The sequence below is a fragment of the Quercus lobata genome, chromosome 1 (genome assembly GCF_001633185.2).
Source record: "Quercus lobata isolate SW786 chromosome 1, ValleyOak3.0 Primary Assembly, whole genome shotgun sequence".
Taxonomy (NCBI): Eukaryota; Viridiplantae; Streptophyta; class Magnoliopsida; order Fagales; family Fagaceae; genus Quercus; species Quercus lobata.
In genome coordinates this window covers 2,130,765-2,150,602 of record NC_044904.1, presented here as the reverse complement: position 1 = coordinate 2,150,602, position 19,838 = coordinate 2,130,765, and the positions used below count along the sequence as shown (strand labels likewise).

General features: G+C 33.9%; 3 protein-coding genes across 3 annotated transcripts; all 3 read right to left on the bottom strand.

Moving 5' to 3' along the window:
• Positions 1-2,266: 2,266 nt before the first annotated feature.
• On the bottom strand, positions 2,267-3,056 carry LOC115987835. The gene has a single exon (XM_031111771.1). It carries the CDS (start codon positions 2,987-2,989, stop codon positions 2,534-2,536), a length of 456 nt encoding a protein of 151 aa, XP_030967631.1. The 5' UTR covers positions 2,990-3,056; the 3' UTR covers positions 2,267-2,533.
• A 5,430-nt stretch (positions 3,057-8,486) lies between these two features.
• Positions 8,487-9,204, bottom strand: LOC115986996. Its single transcript, XM_031110783.1, has one exon. The coding sequence runs from the start codon at positions 9,099-9,101 to the stop codon at positions 8,616-8,618; it is 486 nt and encodes a 161-aa protein (XP_030966643.1). The 5' UTR covers positions 9,102-9,204; the 3' UTR covers positions 8,487-8,615.
• A 1,199-nt stretch (positions 9,205-10,403) lies between these two features.
• Positions 10,404-18,995, bottom strand: LOC115974035 (ABC transporter G family member 7). Its single transcript, XM_031094262.1, has 12 exons — positions 18,509-18,995; positions 18,095-18,285; positions 17,829-17,979; positions 16,909-17,041; positions 15,930-16,131; positions 14,926-15,202; positions 14,584-14,715; positions 13,354-13,574; positions 12,103-12,315; positions 11,883-11,967; positions 10,867-11,167; positions 10,404-10,795 (listed from the first exon to the last, which is right to left on the bottom strand). Exons 1-12 carry the CDS (start codon positions 18,782-18,784, stop codon positions 10,785-10,787), a joined length of 2,193 nt encoding a protein of 730 aa, XP_030950122.1. The 5' UTR covers positions 18,785-18,995; the 3' UTR covers positions 10,404-10,784.
• Between the last annotated feature and the right edge of the window lie 843 nt (positions 18,996-19,838).

Below are 19,838 nucleotides of genomic sequence, written 5' to 3'. Positions count from 1 at the left end.
CTTGTACGCAAAAATTAAACTGTTACCATATTTGTAGATGTGTGACTTGTCTTATGATGTTCATGCATGTTAAGCTTGTCTCTGCATTGATAGCTTGCATTATTAAACAAGAAAGAGAGTGCCAAATTTTAAATATAGTATTTCTATATTTCTTGGGTCTTTGATTTCATGGAGAAAGGAGTGTAACTTTTTTGATTACATGCAATGCAAAGAACAACGTTTAAAAAAAAAAAAATTTCGGGATGAACTAGAAGATGTTTTGTGAGTTAAAAACTTTTGGCTCTTTGCGGTTATTCTTTTTCTTTCCAACAATAGTATGTATTTCAACTCTTTTCTCCGGTGCTTTTGAAGGAGAGTGAATTTTGTTTCTAAATTAGTCTCTAGGGCTTTTGTGTTATATGTGTGTTGAGAGAGAGAGAGACAGAGTGGAGGGGTTGTGGAAGAAAGAGAAAGTTCCAAATTTCAAATGATATTTTAAATTTTCTTGGGACTTTGATTTCATGGAGAAAGCAGTGTAATTTTGATTTCATGCAATGAAAGCACAACCTTTTATATTTATATTTTTCTGGGATAAATTAGATCATGTCTTGTGAGTTAAATACTTCTAGAGAGTGCCAAATTTCAATTGGTACTTTAAAATTTTCTTGGGTCTTTAATTCCATGGAGAAGGTAGTGTAACTTTGATTTCATGCAATACAAGAACAACTTTTTATTCTTTATTTTTATATATTTTCTGGGATAAATTAGAACATGTTTTGTGAGCTACACTTTTGGCTCATTTGGGGTTTTGCTTTTGTTTTTGTTTTTTTCTTTGCAACAGTGGTATATATTACAACTCTCTTGAGTTTTGTTTCTAATTTTAGGCTCTAGGGCTATTGTGCTATGTGTCATGTGTGTTAGAGAGAGAGAGAGAGAGAGAGAGAGAGAGAGAGAGAGTTAAGGGGTTATGGGAAGAAGGAGCTCTCTTCAGTCCAGCCCGAGGCAGTTTGAGAGGGTGATACTCAGCTGCTGACTCGTTGGTTTGAAAATTCATCAAAACGTGGAAGCAAAGGTGATGTGTTTTTGATCCAACGATGCAGGAGCTGTGTTCCACTTGAACCTGTCACGTCTTGGACTGAAGGGAGCTCCCCTCAGTTCCACAACCTACCTTCTTTCATTCCTCATTTTTATAATACACCCAAGTTTGTGCACTTAAATTATATATTTTGTTTATGCTATGAAACTGTTTTTTTTTTTTTTTGGGTTTTTTTTATATGGATTAACTGACTAGATTCATTATTTCTTCACATGCATGTAGGTCTCTTAATTTGTCTATAGCAATGGAAAGATGTGCATGTATTTGGAAAGAAGAAGCCAAATCCAATTGCTTTTGGGTATAAATGTGAAGCTTTGACTTGGTCTCTGAGACGGTGCTCTAATGCAAGACTGACTTATTGTTTGACCTTGATCGTTTGTGATGGAAGACCGTTATTATAATACTATTTCTGGGTTTTTCCCATCCTCAACCTTCAGAAGTTCCTATCTACTTGCCATTTTTGTGCATATTCCTGACTTTTGAGCACCTACTCCATCATCAAGGTCCGGCTCAAACCTCTATTCGAGAAAGAATGTGTTCTATCTTCTAATTAACTGCTCAAAGTAGATGAAAATCCAAGTTTTTCTGCATCACAGTGCTAGTTTACTTTGCAATTTCTTTTGGAATATCATTTACTCTCTTGTCGCCAATGGTGATTTATTCGTGGACGAAGGCTTGTAACACAACTGGTATTTTTTTTTATTTCAAGCAAATGATCACGGTTGAAATCTCCTTCCTCCAACTATCGACTATCAAATTATAAAAAGAAAAGTGATTAATTTGGTGTAGAAAAGTTTTTTTTGGCACAAGTGGCTGTGTTCACAGGGCCTGCGCACATGATATTTTGTTTTGTAATATGCATAATGGAGATGTACATGTTAGAACCATCTTTATATTTGGTCTTTACTAAACGTCTGTAAAGTTCTATTTTTTCTGGTTGTTTTTCATTTGTGGTTACAATGGAAGCATATCTGATGTACATGTGCTCATGTTTAAATCGTATGTTTCTTGCAATCTCAGTGAACACGTTCAACTTGCTTTGCTTTCAATCATGGGAAATTTGCCAAGAAATTTATCTTGTAGATATGGTCAATTAATTTCATTCATATTTTCTGTAATCAATTCCACTTATAATATTGCTCCGTGAAAAATACATACCATCTTGTCCCTCTCTCTAGCAAATAGACATAGTTTCCTCCGAATAGCAAGCACCAATTTTTTATTCAATAACTACACAAATAGTAAGAGTGGTCACTAACGATCAGAATTCACCTTTAAGAAAGTTCTCAATTTATGTTTCTGACCTGAGGAATGAGGATATAAGGAAAAAAGAAAAAGAAAAGACATTTCATTCTGCTTTGTTATCAAAAAAAAAAAAACCTTTCATATACTCAGACGAACACTAGCAAGCTTGATTCTCTAGAAGATTAAAAAAAAAAAAAAAAACCATTAGCTAGCTTAAGTTGAAATCCCAGCCAAAACACTTTTGGTAAACTCAATGAGATGAAACAAAACCACAGCACTCGATGTTGGCACACTCAAAATAACTAGAGCCATCATTCCGAAAGCCAAGCTCGGCCTAGTATTCATCAGCTGGGATTGCAAGAAGCCCATCAATTCGCATATAGTCGAATCGTAGCTCGTGTAATACCTCTTCTCCCAATCCATCCAATCACTCGGTGGCTCATAGTTCCTCTCCACCATCTTCATCTCATGAATTCTCTTCCGAAGAACAATCATGCTTTCATCCACTAGCCTGCCACTATAATAGTTTTGGTCATGAGCTTCGTTTCTTGAAGCAAAAATTCTAGTGGATGATGATGATGATGCTCTCTTTGGATGAAGATAGAGGCTGCTATGTTTTGGGTGAAAAGAAGTAATGAAAGAAGAAGAAAGAATGGAAGTGGATTCCATTGCTGAAACAAAGATTGATCCTTGAATATATATGATGAATTTGGAAATGGTACTAAAAAACAAGGTGGTATAGAAATATATTTATAGGCTTAAGTTTTACACTACTATGTTCAATGATTTGAGAAATCGAAGGGAAAAAAATGGTGGTGGGCCGTGGGGGCATCATGTGATTAAGCAATATCTTAGGAAACAAGTTATGTGGCCAAACCGTGTGTTATAAAGTATAAACAGTGACAGACAGCGTAAGTTTTAGCGCGTTAGTTTGTACATTTGTTTGGGAATGAGGTTCGGGGAAGGTAGAACCTGTCACATCGAGAAAATGACATTTGTATCGGGTTCCATCCCAGATAGAGAGACTACAGTACAAATTCCTGGAATCAGGTCCGTGGTGGACAAATTTGATGTATGTTAAAAGCAGTGAGGTGAGAGTTTACAAACAAAAATCCTAAGAACACGTAAAACACAATTGTCTAGACTATATATGAGTGTGACGGAGAAAAAAAAAAATACTATATAAAATTACTGTTCTAAAACTTTTGTTGTATAAATCTTAAAAAAAATGTTAAGAACACAAAAAAAAAAAAAAAAAAAAGCTTACAACTAATTACGTGATAGGTTGTGAATAATAAAAGTAAAATAATAAATCTACATTCTCGCCACTCAAAATGCATTATATAATGAGTTGTGACGGAAATTGTGGGTTTTAAAAAAAATATATTTTTTGCGTTACTCTCAATCATTAAAAATGACGCGTTATTGGTTACAAAATAATTATTAAGTCTTCTTTAAAAAAAAAAAAAATTGTGTTGAAGTACCACCAGCTACAATTATCATAAAAAATCAAAGTAGTTTGTAGCTTTTTTTTTTTTAAAATGTAGTTTGCAAAATTTTTATAGGAAAATTGTTGTAAACTATAGCATTTTCCATGCTAGCTAGATAAATGAAATTTTGCATAATCATAAACCAACAAATTAATTAATGTAACATCACTGAGTCAATTATTGACATCGTTATTATTATGCACAAATCACGCTAAGAAGTTGTTGAAAAATTGTCCCTATATTTATATAGATCGATTAATATGACCGGTGCATGGAAGGTTTGCTATCTGTAATAAAAACCTGTTAGAAAAACGAACGGTTCCTAAAGTCAACATGAATTTTGAATAGACTAGGTGTTTAACATCAACGTTCATGCACTTCTCTTTAAAAAATTTAATTTACTTTTTATTTTTAAATACTTAAAAAAAAAATTTAGTTTACCTTTTGTACTTTTTTTTAACTAGATAAGATATAGTATTTTTTTGTTCTAAATATATAATAATAAGTGATAATGAGTTTTAATCTCTACATTTTATTTAGTTAGTAAGTGATGTAGAAGTTTCTCATTAAAAAAAAAAAAAATTCACTTTTAAAAAGTATTAAATGTGCGCCAAACCTAAAAAGAAATGTATTATCATCTAAAAAAACAGAGATGCATTGGTTTAATAATTAAATGTTTTAAAAAATATGCAAAAAAATGATATAAAGTTATAAACAGTTGTCCCTTTTCATCAAAAATTTAGAATATATAATATCTACAACAAGATTCATATTTTCTTTTTAAATAATAATAAAATACTTATATTAAATTAAAAAAAAAAAAAAAAAAAAAAAAAAAAAAAAAAAAAACCAACAGAGAAATTAAAGAGGGGGGAAAGATATCATCTGGGACTAAGATCATAGACAAAAATCAGGGATGGAAGAGACGTAAATCTTTCCCTCTCGATTCCATAAAAACTCATCTAACAATATTATGAGTAGCAAAATTAACTTTTAAATGTGTTTGAACCACAAATGATTTCACAAATAAATTTAGAGCCATTTTAGTTATAGCAGTAATCTCCGTATATAATGACCCGGTAACTGAGGAGGTTGAAGTATTTTGAAATTGTAATATCACAGTCATTCCCAACTCAGCTATTAGTAAAAATAAACCTTCCTTTAAATGTTAAGGGGTCCAGTTAATGCATGCTCTTATTAGAGCATAAATTAACCATCAATTTTAGGAAATTTTTTATAAAAAATTGAAGAAAAAAAAAACTATTAAATTAGTAAGTTACTTTTTTATTTTTTCATAAAAAGTTTCTTACAACAATTTACTAACATATACCCTTTGGGCACATGTTAGTAAAACCCAAATGTTAAAGATCTTTTCACAAGTATCCTCTATAATTGTTTTGTACAACTTATTTTTATCGGTTAATCAAGTTAAAAAAATAAGTTTAATAAAAATATAATTATTGTTCACAACTATGCTAAGTAATTGTTTTGAAGAGTTTATTTTTATTGGTTTATCAAAAAATTTTCTAAGTTCGATAAAAATATAATTATTAATTGTATGCTTTGGTGTTGCACCAAAAAAACTTCAACCCCACGTCGCGGCGCCCACCATGGAAATGAAGATTGGTTTTTGATCTCACGAATCTTTCATTGAACAAAGTTATATATTTTTCCTGAATGAACATTGAAAAGTTATATTGGAATTTGGATTAGCTTGACCTTGGCAAGGACGGTGTTTTTTTCTATCAATGCTAACGTTAATATTATACATTTTTCTTGTTGGCGTTAAATGTCTAAAATCATTTTTCATGTTGAATACGTTTCTCAAAAAAAAAAAAAAAAAAAAAATTTCATGTTGAATAGATTTTTGTTTTGTTTTGTTTTGTTTATAAGAATTAAGTTGGGGAGAGAGTTGTACCCAATAAGTTCTTTGTTGGATGTTAGAAGTTTGAGTTGACAAAACTTAAAAGTATGATTGCTTGGTTGGATTAGTGCATGCATACAAGAGTTCTTAAAATTGTTTATTATAATCATATGGTTAAGAAGAAATTATCTTTCCAATTCATCTCTTAATTAATAAAAAATTATGGGACATTAAGGTCGTACGGATGACTTTTGTGAATTATTGTCCACTTAATGACTTTTCAAGCAGGCCCTTAATTAATATCCTATCCAAAAAAAAAGAAAAAGCAGACCCTTATAATAAACGTGCAATTTTATATCTTCAAAATTAAATAACATTGTTGAATTTTGTCTAAGAAGATATTAAAAATATTGGTGTACATTATGCTGTGACGACTAGGTTGTTTACTCTGTATATATATATATATATATATATATAATTTTTTTTTCTTGCACATAAAACGGATAACGACTAGGTTGTTTATATAATTATATCATACTTTTTTTTTCTTAAGGTTTATATCATACTTAGCTACACGTAAGTGTATTTATATGAAAATGATTGGAATTCATTTATCAAAAAGATAGACTTGAACCAAGTAAATTAGAAATTATTTCTTTAAAAAAATAAATAAATTAGAGATAATTTTGTTGCGGATCCAATTAATTTTTTGGCATTGATGTGGCAGTGTGGAGGGCAACTGAGACATCTTCGTACCAATTATGGGGAGAAGTCCTATTTGGTTGGGGTGTTTTTTTTTTTTTTTTTTTTTTTTTTTTTTTTTTTAAGTAGGCCCCATCAAAGAAATGTTTGATTGGCATTTGTTTTCAGTTTTCTGTTGAAAAAAAAAATAAAAAAATAAAAAAACTGAAAACATATTTTCGGTCGGTGTTTAAGGATACAGAAAACCTAAGCTTTGTGGATCCCACACGTTTTTTGTTTAGATTAAAAGTCATTATTGTAGGCCTTAGTGCGGGTGCGGCGGTGAATTTTTAATTGTGTGAAAAAAAAAATACTAGAAAATTGATGCCAAACAATGTAAGTTGTTTTTTGAGTTGAGAAAATAGTTTTGAGAACACCTTAAAAATGAAGTTTTGAAAACACAACTTTCTTAACAAAAAAATAAAGAAAAAGTTTTGAAAACACAACTAAACAGAAAAATCACATAAAACCCCTCCATCACTAGGGGTGTGCATGAGTCAGGTTGAAGGGATTTTTCGACTTAACCCACCATAGTGGGTTAAAAAAAATCTAACCCAACCCACATGGGTTAGGTTGGATCGGATTGAACTCATGAATTTGACAATTTTTTTAAATTTTTTTCTATTACTATTATTATTAACTTAAGCAGGAAAAATATATATTTCACTTGTCACCTAAATTGATAAATAAAATATTCATAAACTAGTATTTTAACTCAGTTATAAATAAAACATATCCAACTGAGTTGATAAACAAAATATACATGAACTAGTATCTCAACTCAGTTATAAACCAATAGGAGTGGAATGGGAGAGAGAGAGTGGGAGGTGGCAGGGAGAGAAATAAGATTGTTAGGGTTTGTAAGGTAATTGGGTTTTAGATAGAAAGAGCCAAATAAAAGAAAACATTATTAATTATATAATATATTTATCTATATATATAATTTAAAATTTAAATATATAAGTGGGTTGGGTTGGATTAGGCAAGTTTGTGATTGTTATGACCTGCACCCAACCTGACCCGTTATTAAAAAAATTTCATAACCCAACCCAACCCAACCCACCAAGCACTAAAAATCGACCCAACCTGGCCGGTTGGGTTAGGTCTAGTCAGATCAATTTTGGTGGGTTGGTTATACACCCCTATTCATCACCGTGTCTTCAACACTTGGATCTATATATAATTGCAAATTTGCAATAGGTCTTTTGTGCATGTATAAATGTTAAATAAATTTTGCTTGTTTTAATTATACCTTTAATTCTAATTTTTACCCCATATTTTAAAATGGTCTCCATTTTTTAAAATATTTCATTTTAATCTTTATACTTTTAAACTTGTATGAAAAATCCTTATTCACATAAAAAATAAATAAATAAATAAATAAGTGAACAAGGTTTATGGACAACTAATCTCTTCCATTCTTTGTGCTATCAAAATCCCTTGAATTTCGTAACAATCTCAAGTTAAAACTTAAAATCAAAGCAAGTATATAATATGACAATGACTTTTTTTCATACAAATGTAAACGTATAAAGACTAAAATAAAATATTTTAAAGAAGGATTAAGACCATTTTGAAGCATATGACTGATGGGAGAAAGGTTGAGAATTATAAGTGTAATTATACCATTTCACTTTCCTCAAATGCTAGCATGGCTTCTTCTATTTGGCTTCTCCTATTTGGATTTTTCTTCTTTCATTCTTTAAGGATAAGGAAGGCACTAATGATTATTTAAAGGACATTAATATTGGTGAAAGGAAGAATGGATAAATGCCTTAAATCGTTTGATGAGAAAAGGCTAACTATGCGTTAAAGGGTACTTGGAAATTAAGAAATGAGAAGAAACTAGTGAAAAACATGTCATGACAGAGGCGAAAAACCACGGGCTAAACACATAAAGACAAACACCGATAACAATTTGATTGGTTCAATGCACTGTTACATGCAACCAAGATATTGTTTGTGCCACATCCTCAACCTAATCAATGAGCTTTTTAGTTAAAACTCTTTATAGCAAAAACTCTACAAACGAATGAATAAGCAATTAGTCAACTTTCTTTAGAGAGAGAGAGGCTTTAATTGAACATTAAATTTTTAACTTCTGAAAATAATCACTTTATCATTACAAAACTCGGTAAAACTGTAGTTAAAGAACCGAAATATCTATGTATAAACATGTCAGAAAATCTGCCAAAATCATCTAAGGACTCCCAGCTAATACAACCTTAGCTATCTCCACCAAATGAAACATAATGAACACCATTGAACTTGGTACGCTCAGCATAACAAGAGCCACCACTCCCAAAGCCAAGCTAGGCCTAGCATTCATCAGTTGGGACTGCAAAAACCCCATTGCTTCACAAACATCCGAATAATAATTAGCATAATATTTTTTCTCCCATTCCATCCAATGAGAAGGTGGCTCCTGATGAGTCTCCTCCATCTTCATCTCATGAATTCTCATTCTGAGAATGATCATGTTTTCATCGACCACCTTGCCATCATAATCACGACCGTATGCATCTCTTTTATTTGATGCATGAACGATATTGGCTTTGGGATGAGGCCTATTGATCAATTGGCTGGACTTGAAGTTGATGAACCCCATCCTCTTGTGCAATAAAAGTGAGTTGCCAACATAGGGAGATGGTGAGAGTACAAGGGAACGTAGAGAAGTTGCTTCCATTTTCTTGGACGTGAAAAACTGTTTGTGATTGTATGTCTAATGAGTACGTTGTTGTGAGTCGTGACTTGTGAGCAAGGTGGTTTGGGTTGTGATTTGTATTTATAATGTTAGGCTTGTAGTTGCAACTACAATTGCAGTTATAGCGAAGAAATTGTCTTTGTGATTGTGACACATGAACGTGAAAAAGACACACCGCGTCAAACATGAAAAAGAAGGGGCATGTTTTGGCGTGTGGTTTCTTTTGGGATGATTTCTAGAGATGTGAACACTTGGTCCTATGAGAAGGTTGCATTTGGCATTCTCTCTCTTGCACGAAGAAGTTTCCCTTGAGACACAAAACAAAAGAGCTTGCAAAGAGTTAAATTAACGGCGGCTTATATTTTTGTTTTTTATAGGAAGATACAATGAACAATATATGATCTAGGCTCAACTCTTTTTTAACATGTGATTGATTATCTGAAAAGTCAGTTATAAAAAATCGATTTAGAATGAATCTTCGCAAACCCATCTAGAGATGACACTATCACATCTAGGCACGGATCTCTCACCTCACTTAAATCAACTGAGTCAAACACTGCTATTAAAGATGAAACTTCTCAAACTTCAGCTAGTTGATAAATTACGACGTATTTTCAAAGCTTAAAATCAACATATAGGAATAGGATTTTTAATTTTTTAAATAATAGATAAATGTTAATGCTTTGTTTGGAGTTCAGACTCAAAACCATCCACTTAGGTACCATAATATATTACCAATTTTTCTAAAACTTTGAATTTATTAAATAAGAGATGAATGATGACAGTCAAGATACCATACTTTAGTGTTCGTTTGGCAAAAATTATTTTTACTGATTTATTTTACTATTCAGTTTATTTTTGCTACTATTTATGAATTCCACTGCATTTTTTGGTACTATTTATTTATGGATCTCACTGTACTATTTTTGCTAACTTTTGCCTTTATTTATAGTACTCAAGACTTAGGTGCTGTTCCTTAGATTCCCCTTTTAAAATTTTGCTATGTTGATTTTTTCTCATGAGATAAAAGTATATTTTTTAATTAAATAGCCACATGCCAGATCTTTAAGAGAAAAACCTAAAGAACAGCACCTAAAACATTGTACTTAAGTTTTGTCCTTTTAATTTCAGCAATATAAGCGGATCCTTAGATTGGTGATATATGATAAATTATCGATTATCTAAAAGCTTAAGACGATAGAAAATGGTAAATTTAATCATGTATATATGATTTAACCTTTATTTTAAGGCATACCTAATCAGAGTTGTACAATAAAGCATATCTAATTAACAGAAATATGCACTGGTTAGAATTTGATATTCAAATATTGGAATTACATGCCACTTGCTCACTATGAATAACATAATAAAAAGGTGGGAATTTTGCCCATTGCGCTAGCAAAGAAGTCTAGAAAACTAAGAAGAAACCAAGCAAGAGATCTCTCAGCTACAATGAACGGCAATGAGCATTCAAATTTCTCTATCTGAGAAGGTTCTGTATGACCACTTTATATGTCATTAAGATCCTTTGTAATTTGCAAGTCTAGTTCCATAAGAAGATTCCTACGCTAATGAGTCCATATACAACAATTACGACAAGTCAAAAGTACTACAGAAGCACATTATGCACGAGACCCGCCCTTTATGCAAAGACATCTTTTTTCCTTAATTAGCACCTGTATGAGATAGATCAATGAATAGTGGCACATCTGATAACAACATTAGTAATATCCAAGAATTCACAAACCTTCTAGGATAAATGGTCGGACTTGGTCAATTGGCGGTGATTCAAGATGTTGGTTTGATTCGACCTGATTGATGGGAAGTGACTCAAGTTGGCTGTATTTTTCAACTTGGTAAGTAGTAAAAGTCTCAAGCGGTTGCTCTGGTTGGATTTGGTCAGGAGGGGGTAATTCAAGCTGCTGGTATTTGGGCTTGTTTTTCTTAAGGAGAAGGTAAGTTGTGGAATACCAAAACAATAGTATCCTACTCTGAGCTATCACCGTCTCCCTAATGCGACTTCCTCCAAAGGAGAGCCGCTCAAGTGCCTGCAAAATGCCAAAAAAAAGAAGGAAGAAAGATTCTGATAAATATTACCTATTTAAGAATAATTTATCAAGAAAACACCCAAGTGCATCAACAGATATCATTGTCAGCCATTTATTAAATGTAAAGGTCCCCAAATCAAAGTGAAATTTGAGTATTTTGTTTCCATAAAGGCATAGGCATAGAGGTGATGTAACAAAAAGATTATTTAAAAAAGAAGGGGACTCAAAAAGATTCAACACAATAAGGAGCATGGTGAAGACAAGCCAGTACTGGATCAGTTAAACCTGTATTTTCTGCAAATCTCTGAAAAGGGACCAAAGAATTTCCATAAAAGATGTGTTTTGGGGTTCATATAGTGATAACTTTAAAAATATTTCTATTAAAGAAGATTATTGTCTCGTATTTCAGAATAATTTAAATCACAAAAAAACTACAAATTTAAACCTAGTACTTCAACAGTCATGTTCCATGTCCAAATACTCGGCACCAAGATCTTAATCTAAACCATCCTTAGCACCTGTACCTATTCCTAGGTGACATAATTTATGTCAATTGATCTGGTCTTCTCCTATTTGTGCTATAGTCGTTACTAGGAAAAGTCCACTGCATACCAGGTGTGCAAATAGCACAACTATTTTTTCATATATGGCATGCATCTTTAGATGAACATTCTGTTTACAACTCAAAATAGAAGAATGCTTGCCCTCCTCTTACCTGTTCTCCGTTTTGAATATCAAAAGAATTCTGATGATCAAATTGAAGACCCTTAAATTCATTAATGCAAAGCCCCTGAAACGCCCTGAAAATGTGCCAATGAAAATAGGATTCATCAATTAGAAAAATCATAATAAATGACTGATTATCTAATTCAAAATCTAAGAAGCTTTGTTAACAGTTTTCTTTTATCCTCATTTGCAAATAATGACATATTTACCATCTTATTAGAGAAACACGAGGAATCCAACGGAAGATGATTGGTGTATTGTCAGCATTGACATAATAGCCTCCAAATACAAGGAATACTGTCATAAGAGAGGGCCCAACTGCCATTGCTGCTTCAGTGGTTGGAACCATAGCCCCAACTGTAAGACCCATTGCAGACGCAGCAAAAGATTCTACAGTCAAGATACCACAGAACCTCCCAAATCTAGAATATCAGATTTCCAAGTCAGTAACTTTATACCTTTTGATGAAATTATTCCCCCATCATTCAAATTATAAAACATCTGTCATCAGATTGTTCACAACAATCAAAGTCAAAATTAAGGACCTGGTGAACCATAGAATGATCTATAAAGAGAGAACTCTTAATAAGATATACAGCACTTGGTCAACCTACCAAGATATAAAAGCACATGCTTGCAGCAATTTAGCAAACACTGTAATGCAATAATCCAAGACTTTACAAACTACAACTCTAATAAGTTTCCACAAATTTTTGGTTTCATGGATGCATTTGACAGCTTGATCTGATGGCCAGATTACTCAGCAAATCCATCTTTGGGGGATTTGAAAGTTGATGGACCCATCTATTTATTTAGCAACATATACATTACCATCTTATTTATCTGTAGTGTCAATGTAACATGAAGAAAGTCCCACTTCAACTAAGCTGCAGAAACCTAAAACCGGTCCCCCCCCCCCCCCCCCCTCGTTTCCCCTCTGATTGGTTCTTTTGAAGGATTTCAATTTAAGATAGCCTTTCCATAGGTTTTCAACTTTTTTTTTTCACCTAACAGTTGTTTAAGGATTTTGCAAAGAAGAGCCATATAACTTATTCAGACAAAACAATCTGCAATTTATACAATAAAACGGAGTAATAATTTTGAAGGAACTCTTTTTTATTTTTTATACTATTTTCCTCGTATTCTTCCAGAGTAACCAATGCCTTTTGTTGGGAGTAGTTATAGTTTCCATAAAAGCAGGATATGTGTGTCTGTCTCCACTTCTGATAGTTACACAAACATTTCATAAGTTAATTCTTCAAATCCATGTTCACCCACACTTTTCCTAAAAATAAAGGAGGAATTGCCAAGCTGCATATTGTGTCAGAAAATAAAAAAAAGGCAGACTTATAAGACCAAACTACATGTTCACCCACATTATTTATTTAGAAAATGTGCCGATTGTGGAACTGCATCTTATCGTCTTAAGTCAGAAAACCAAAAAGCTTTATATTACTCACCTGGACAAAGTCGGATGAAGTCGAGCCATGGGGTACAACACAGCACCAAACATTAATGGAAATGCTGCTCCAATAGGAATTTCAGCTAGCAATTTGGAAAGCAGATAGGGTCCTAACTTATAAGACCCCTTTGCACGCTCTCTGTCTACAATTGCACGTTCCTTGGGAAACACACCCACAGTCTTTGTAAGAGCAGCCATTGCAGTATTTATCACAGCAACCTAAGAGAGGATAAAAAGGAAATTTCAATTAACCAAAAAGTATTTTCATTTTAAGAATAAATAGAGATATAGACCTACGGGAAAAGTTTAAATTTTTAAGTCTGATAAGATCATACAATCAAATTTTCAATAAGGGATGTAGCTGCGGAACAATGAGGAAGGTTTGAGTGGACATGAAAAGGTATAAAATAAAATAGACGACTGCTAGGTAATTCCAAAATACAACAGGAAAGTAATTATCATCTAATTTGATGAATTTGCTTATTCTATTGAAAAAAACCACCTTATATATTTACTATCTGAAATTTATATCTGTCAACCACTGTGTGTTCTGCATTATTTAGCCGGTGAGCCATGCCAGTAGGGCTATTCATACTTTAATTTGGACAAAGTATCCACTCTCCACCAAAACTGATTCAACTAGTGAAATTAAAATCATTTCTTCATTTGTTCACCATGTGCTTTCATACAATGGATTTTAGAAGAAGTCTCCACCACCCCCCATCCCCAACAAACACATTCACACAATCACTAGATTTAAGTCCAATTTGCAAAATGTGACCTAGTAAGCAGAAATCTGAGTGATTTAAGCAATGCCATCTGGAAGGGAAACAACCAGGTTTTGTTTGTTAGACATGTTTTGTGATATATCCAGAAACAAATGACTAAATTAAGTGATGTCATTTGGAAAATTGGAAGAGGAACAACAAGGTTTTTTTTTTATTAGACTCATGTTGTGAGAGTGTACAAGTAAGCTCTTTGAAAGAAGCGGAGCACATTATCATAAGATTTAATAACAAAATTTAGAGACAATTGAATTAGGAAATGCCGTTTTAGAATGTCAAATAAGCAGACCAGAAATAGGGAATAATCCAACTGAGTGGAATATGAAGCAACTAGGAGCACTGTAGTAAACTGTTACATAGAAATGTTTGAAAAGCACGATACAATATAAGGTGGCAGTGAAAAAATGGCAGGGGTTTCCAAGGGATCCAGAAACATTTCACACCTGAAGCAGTCCCATTCTGTCTTGTATCGATGTCTGAGATCTTCCCATTCTCCAGAAAACTGACCCAAATATTATAGCTGATGCAACCGACATTCTTGCCCGAACTTTATTTGTTGGCCCATCTCGAGAAGCCTAGTCAGTCACGGAAAGGTGTCAACCAAAAAGAACAAGGAGTTGAAGTTTCATTGAGATGACAATACAGTTGATTATATAAAACCAACTGTACTACATATATGCATCTCACTAATTGCTGCTCCAGTGCCAAAACCCTTCATAGTAATTGAGGATAGAAACAACTTTGTGTCATGAAACATTGATTAGCAATAAAAGTGAAAGACTAACCTGCATCCATGCTCGTCTAAGGAGCAACCAGAATTGCCTCCACCAACCTCCCTTCTTCTTGGTTATAGTTTTCTTGCTTAACTGCATGCCACTTCTGGAGACCTCCCTTCTGGTAATTGGGGTAGCATAAAGAATTGTTGATGATTGTAGTGAGAAAGAGTCAACAAGACCATCGATCCGTTTCTGAGAAGAAGAGACACTTTCAGAAGAACTGTAGTCAATGGATATGAGATCAGCAAGAAATTCAGCTGGATTAACATGATCTGGGCAATGGTGCCTGTTGAATCAACCTTCAATTAGTCAATACTTTCAGAAGTAACTAGCCATGATATTACAGCTCCACAAACTTTACATTAACCAAATGGCATTTGAATCATTTAACAGTACTTAATTGGACAACAAAAGCTTAGTCATCAGTCATGTACAGTTGACTAGCCCCAAACACGATAAATTTGAAAGTAGCATTCATTGACCAATTTTTCCTTTAAAAGGAGAGTACTGACAAAATGAATAGAAAAGATGTGATGTTTGAAACACACACATGAAACATAACACATGGTAGTATTTTGTCCAAAACTAGGCATTGTTTATGAAATTATGCATTTAATGGATAGTTTATACGATTCATCCTAGTGAAAGGTCCATGAAATTGAACAAGCAAATTTATGGGTTAGGAAATAGTTTACAGTATATAGTTTTTGTTATGGGTCATGTCATAATTGTGACAGATTATTTCTTGGCACAATAATCCTAATGCAACCATTGAGAAACCATGGATTAATCTTCACACGTAGATGGAATTACTTGGTGAATCTCAATTAAGGATATAAATATTATTTGGGCCACATGAAACAGGAGAGGACTAAATACAACAACTACTGAACTTTGCACAGAGTATAAGCCACCTCTTTTTGTTGAAAATCACCACCCCACCCCACCCCCAAATAGGAAGCAGGTAAAGATAACATTAATACAATAGATTTAAGCAAGGTTCGGCTAACAACCCAAATTTAGAGAAGTATGCCAGTGGTTCTTCATGAGCAGGACCAGCATAAACAAGTGCACCCTCTGTTAGCAACACAATGTCGTCAAATTTGCTGTACACAGACCCCCGAGGTTGGTGTATGGAGCAGATAACAGAATGTCCATCCTGTGCAAGCTGTCGAAGAGTTTCCATAACTTTCTCTGCCTGGAAGGCATCAAGTCCTGAAAGGACGACAGTAAATTTTGTGAACAAGAATTTTTTTTTTTTTTTTTCTTTACTAGTTTTACAAGAACTAATAGGATAGCTTTTTTGTCTATGACAGATACAATAATGAAGCTGCCTGAACATTGTGATTACAATTTGGAACTTCCCTAACAATGTGTCTTCTAATAGCATTTGCTTATACATACAAGAGATCATGCCATAGGCTATGAATTAGAAGATTTTATACCTATCCTATAAGCTTTTAGTGATTTCTTCATTGGTGCTTCAGCTTCTAAGCAGAAGCTACCCTGTAGCCTGTTCAGTTATCAAACAATACTTTAGCTTTAAGCGTTTTGGCTTTTTTGGTGGCTTTTGAGAAGCAATCTGAGGGTAGGCTGGGTAGCTTCTAAAAGCAGTTGTAGATTTTCATATTATATGAAGTTACATCCCTGCCAAACTGGCCCGTAGTTTAGTATCATGAGTGAACTTAGATTTTAGTTTTCTCTAATTTGCATTATATTTTTCATGTGCAGCATGTTTACTATTCTTCTAGAGGTGGGTTTATTGGAGATGAAAAGTTTTCTGAAAATTATTGACCACGCCCATTGTCCAAATATAAGTGTAATTGTGTTTGATCGGTTGTAAAGCATTTTAAAACTATTATGTCAATCAAGTGTCACTTGATAATATATGTAGACATCTTTGTAAGTACCAAAAAAAAAAAAAAAAAGAAAAAAAAAAAGGAGAGCCATTAAGGTATATTGCACAAGCAAAATTTAAATTGGTATGCTTACCAGTTGTCGGTTCATCAGCAAATATGACCGATGGGCTTGCAATGAGTTCACAAGCCAGAGATAAGCGTTTCTTTTCACCCCCACTGATTCCACGGACCTTTGCATCACCAATACGGGTATCAGCACAACTGACCTTTAAAGAAACAGAACAAATCAGTCATAGAAAGGCAATAAAAAATTAACATAAGCTTACAAATTTCAAATTAATGCTCAATCGAAACAAATTCTTTCATTTCCAACACGAAGGGAAAGCAGAAACTATTTCAAAAAAATGCACTGAACCCCTTAAATCATGATTTCTAATCCACAACACAGCTATTTCTTATTCAATTAGATTCTAGGGAGTCTTGAACCACAACTTCACCCTCCACCTTACTCTTACAGGGGGAGGGCGTAGCATTAGAGCTAGAGCTCATTGGCTACTCAAAAGCAGCTGAAAACAATATTCAGCACCTGATCCTGCTTCTCTAATGCAAAGATTCAAGTAGAATTGAATTCCTAATACAAAATATATAAATAATTCATTAGTCAAGTGCATACAATCTTACCAAGCCTAGTTTGGATAAGAGAGTGTTCAATTGGAACTAATTCATTCATTTCCAACTTGAAGTGAAAGCAGAAACTACTTTGAAAAATGCACTTAACTCCTTTTAGCATGACTTTGTAATCCAAAAAGGCTGCTATTTCTCATTCAATTATCAAAATTACAAACGTCTAGTGAGTCTTAAACCCACAACTTCACCCTCCAACTTGCCCATACAAGGAGAGGAGGTAACATTTGAGTTAGAGCTCATTGGCTGCCCAAAAGAAGCCGGAAACAATATTCATCACTCAATCCTGCTTCCTAGGAGAATTTTAAATTTTGAGTTCCAGACACAAAATCCATAGCTAATTCACTAGTTAAGTCCATACAATCTTACCAATCCTAGTTTGAATAAGAGAGTGTTCACATATTCATCCCTCTCTTCCACGGAAGGTACCTCCAGACGCTGAAGCTCGGCTGCAAGAGACAGCGTTTCCCGCACAGTTAGCTGCGAGAAAAAGAGATCCTCTTGTCTCACATAAGCAAACCTATAACAAAAAATGGAAAAACCAATTACCAATAAACCTCTCTAAACAACAACAACAACAAAAGCATTAATCATATTAAAAGCAACAAATTTGTCCCAAAATTTTTGGCATTTACTTATAAGCTTTGTTAGAGCTAGGCTTCCCATTGACCTCCAAAAGGCCTGACAAATGCACACGTGGCGACGCCATCATCTGACCTGCAAGAACATTGAGCAATGTAGTCTTTCCTGACCCTGATGGCCCCATTATCGCTAACAATCTCCCCGGTTTCGCCTCTCCACTCACGTTTTTAAGCAGAAACCGCACCTAAAGATTCGCGAGTTTAGTTCACAATTTCCATCACACATTAATTTGGTTCATTCAAGTGTAACAACAACAAATTTGCTATGACAAATAGATTAACGAGTTTACAACAAATTCAAATTCAAATTCGCTATGATAATTAACGAGTTTTGGTCTAAGATTTTGAAAGCAGCAATAGATTTTCCCAAAAAATTAAATTTTGAATTCAAGAAAAGAAGGAACTGACTGATTTGGAGGATTTATCGGAGAGAGAGCAATTGATGTTGCGCCACCGGATAGTGACCGGAAGGACTTTACCGTCGGCGGTGGACTCGCCGGATTTGGAGTCTCCGGCGAAGTCGTCGCGGTCTTCTTGATCGGCCTCCGGCGGGAGAGCTGGGCCTGGGCCGGAGAAGAGGCGGAAGAGGAGAGCAGTGGCCACGGCGGCAAGAATCTGGCCCAAACCGTTACCGCCAATTCCGGCCACCACCTGGCCCACCTTCTTCCCGCCAAAAACCACCATTTTCGTCTCTGAGGTTTTGAGCTCTCTCTCTCCGAGTCTCAGCTTTTGTTGCTTCACACTCACTCACTCACAGTGTTATTATAAATTTTTTTTTTTTTTTTTTTTGAGTATAACTGTTTAGGCGGCGTCGTTTTGATATAGAATTTGGTTTCAGTTTTACTGGTCGGAGAGGGTTGAGTCTCAAAAGTTTTGAACGCCCAACGGGAGTGAAATGTGGATAACGGATTTAGCTGCACCTGAGTGACGCGTGTCCCTCTTTGAGGATAAGATGGGCTATCAAGAAAAAGACCTGTTTTTTCTTACTAGTGGACTTGACACTCTTGGGCCGTGTGTGTCTTCTCTATTCTTGTCATGGGCCTATGGATGGAAAAACATATTGCTTTATATTGATTTTTTTTTTTTTTTTTTAGTTCTTAAAATCAAAGATTCAACCAAATGATAAGTTGAATAGTTTTGGGATGTCACTCAATTGGAGGTGGTGGATGCAACTCAATGCTATTGATCGTAGATGTCATTCAATAAGGCCAAGTCACACACTTGATTGTTAGAAGGAATCACTCAACTCCAAAGCAAAAACACTTGCAAATAATTTTTAGGGTAAAACTCTCTCATTTCTTTTGATTTTTCATTGATATTTATAGGTGAATATATTGCATGTGAAATAAATGCTTACAACTAAATGTTTGACAACTTCTAATACATATGACAACTCCGTAAACTGACTTCACGTCACCTTATGATCAGATTTATTAGGCTGGTACAACTACCAACAAAACTTATAATTAACTTTGACTGAATAATAAAGATAAATAAAAGCCAAATGGATTTATAAATAAATGACGCATGTCACCCATGTGGCTATCACATAAGTTACCACTATACTCTGCATAATATTTGCTATGTAATTTCAATATGAGATAACTTTATTAATTCATTGATAGTTGAAGATGAAATATTTAAAATTTAGATGTTTTTGTTAGAAATACCATACGATGTCAACTAATTGAACTATGGCCAAAACAATATAGCTTTAATAGGTTAAAACACCCTTGCT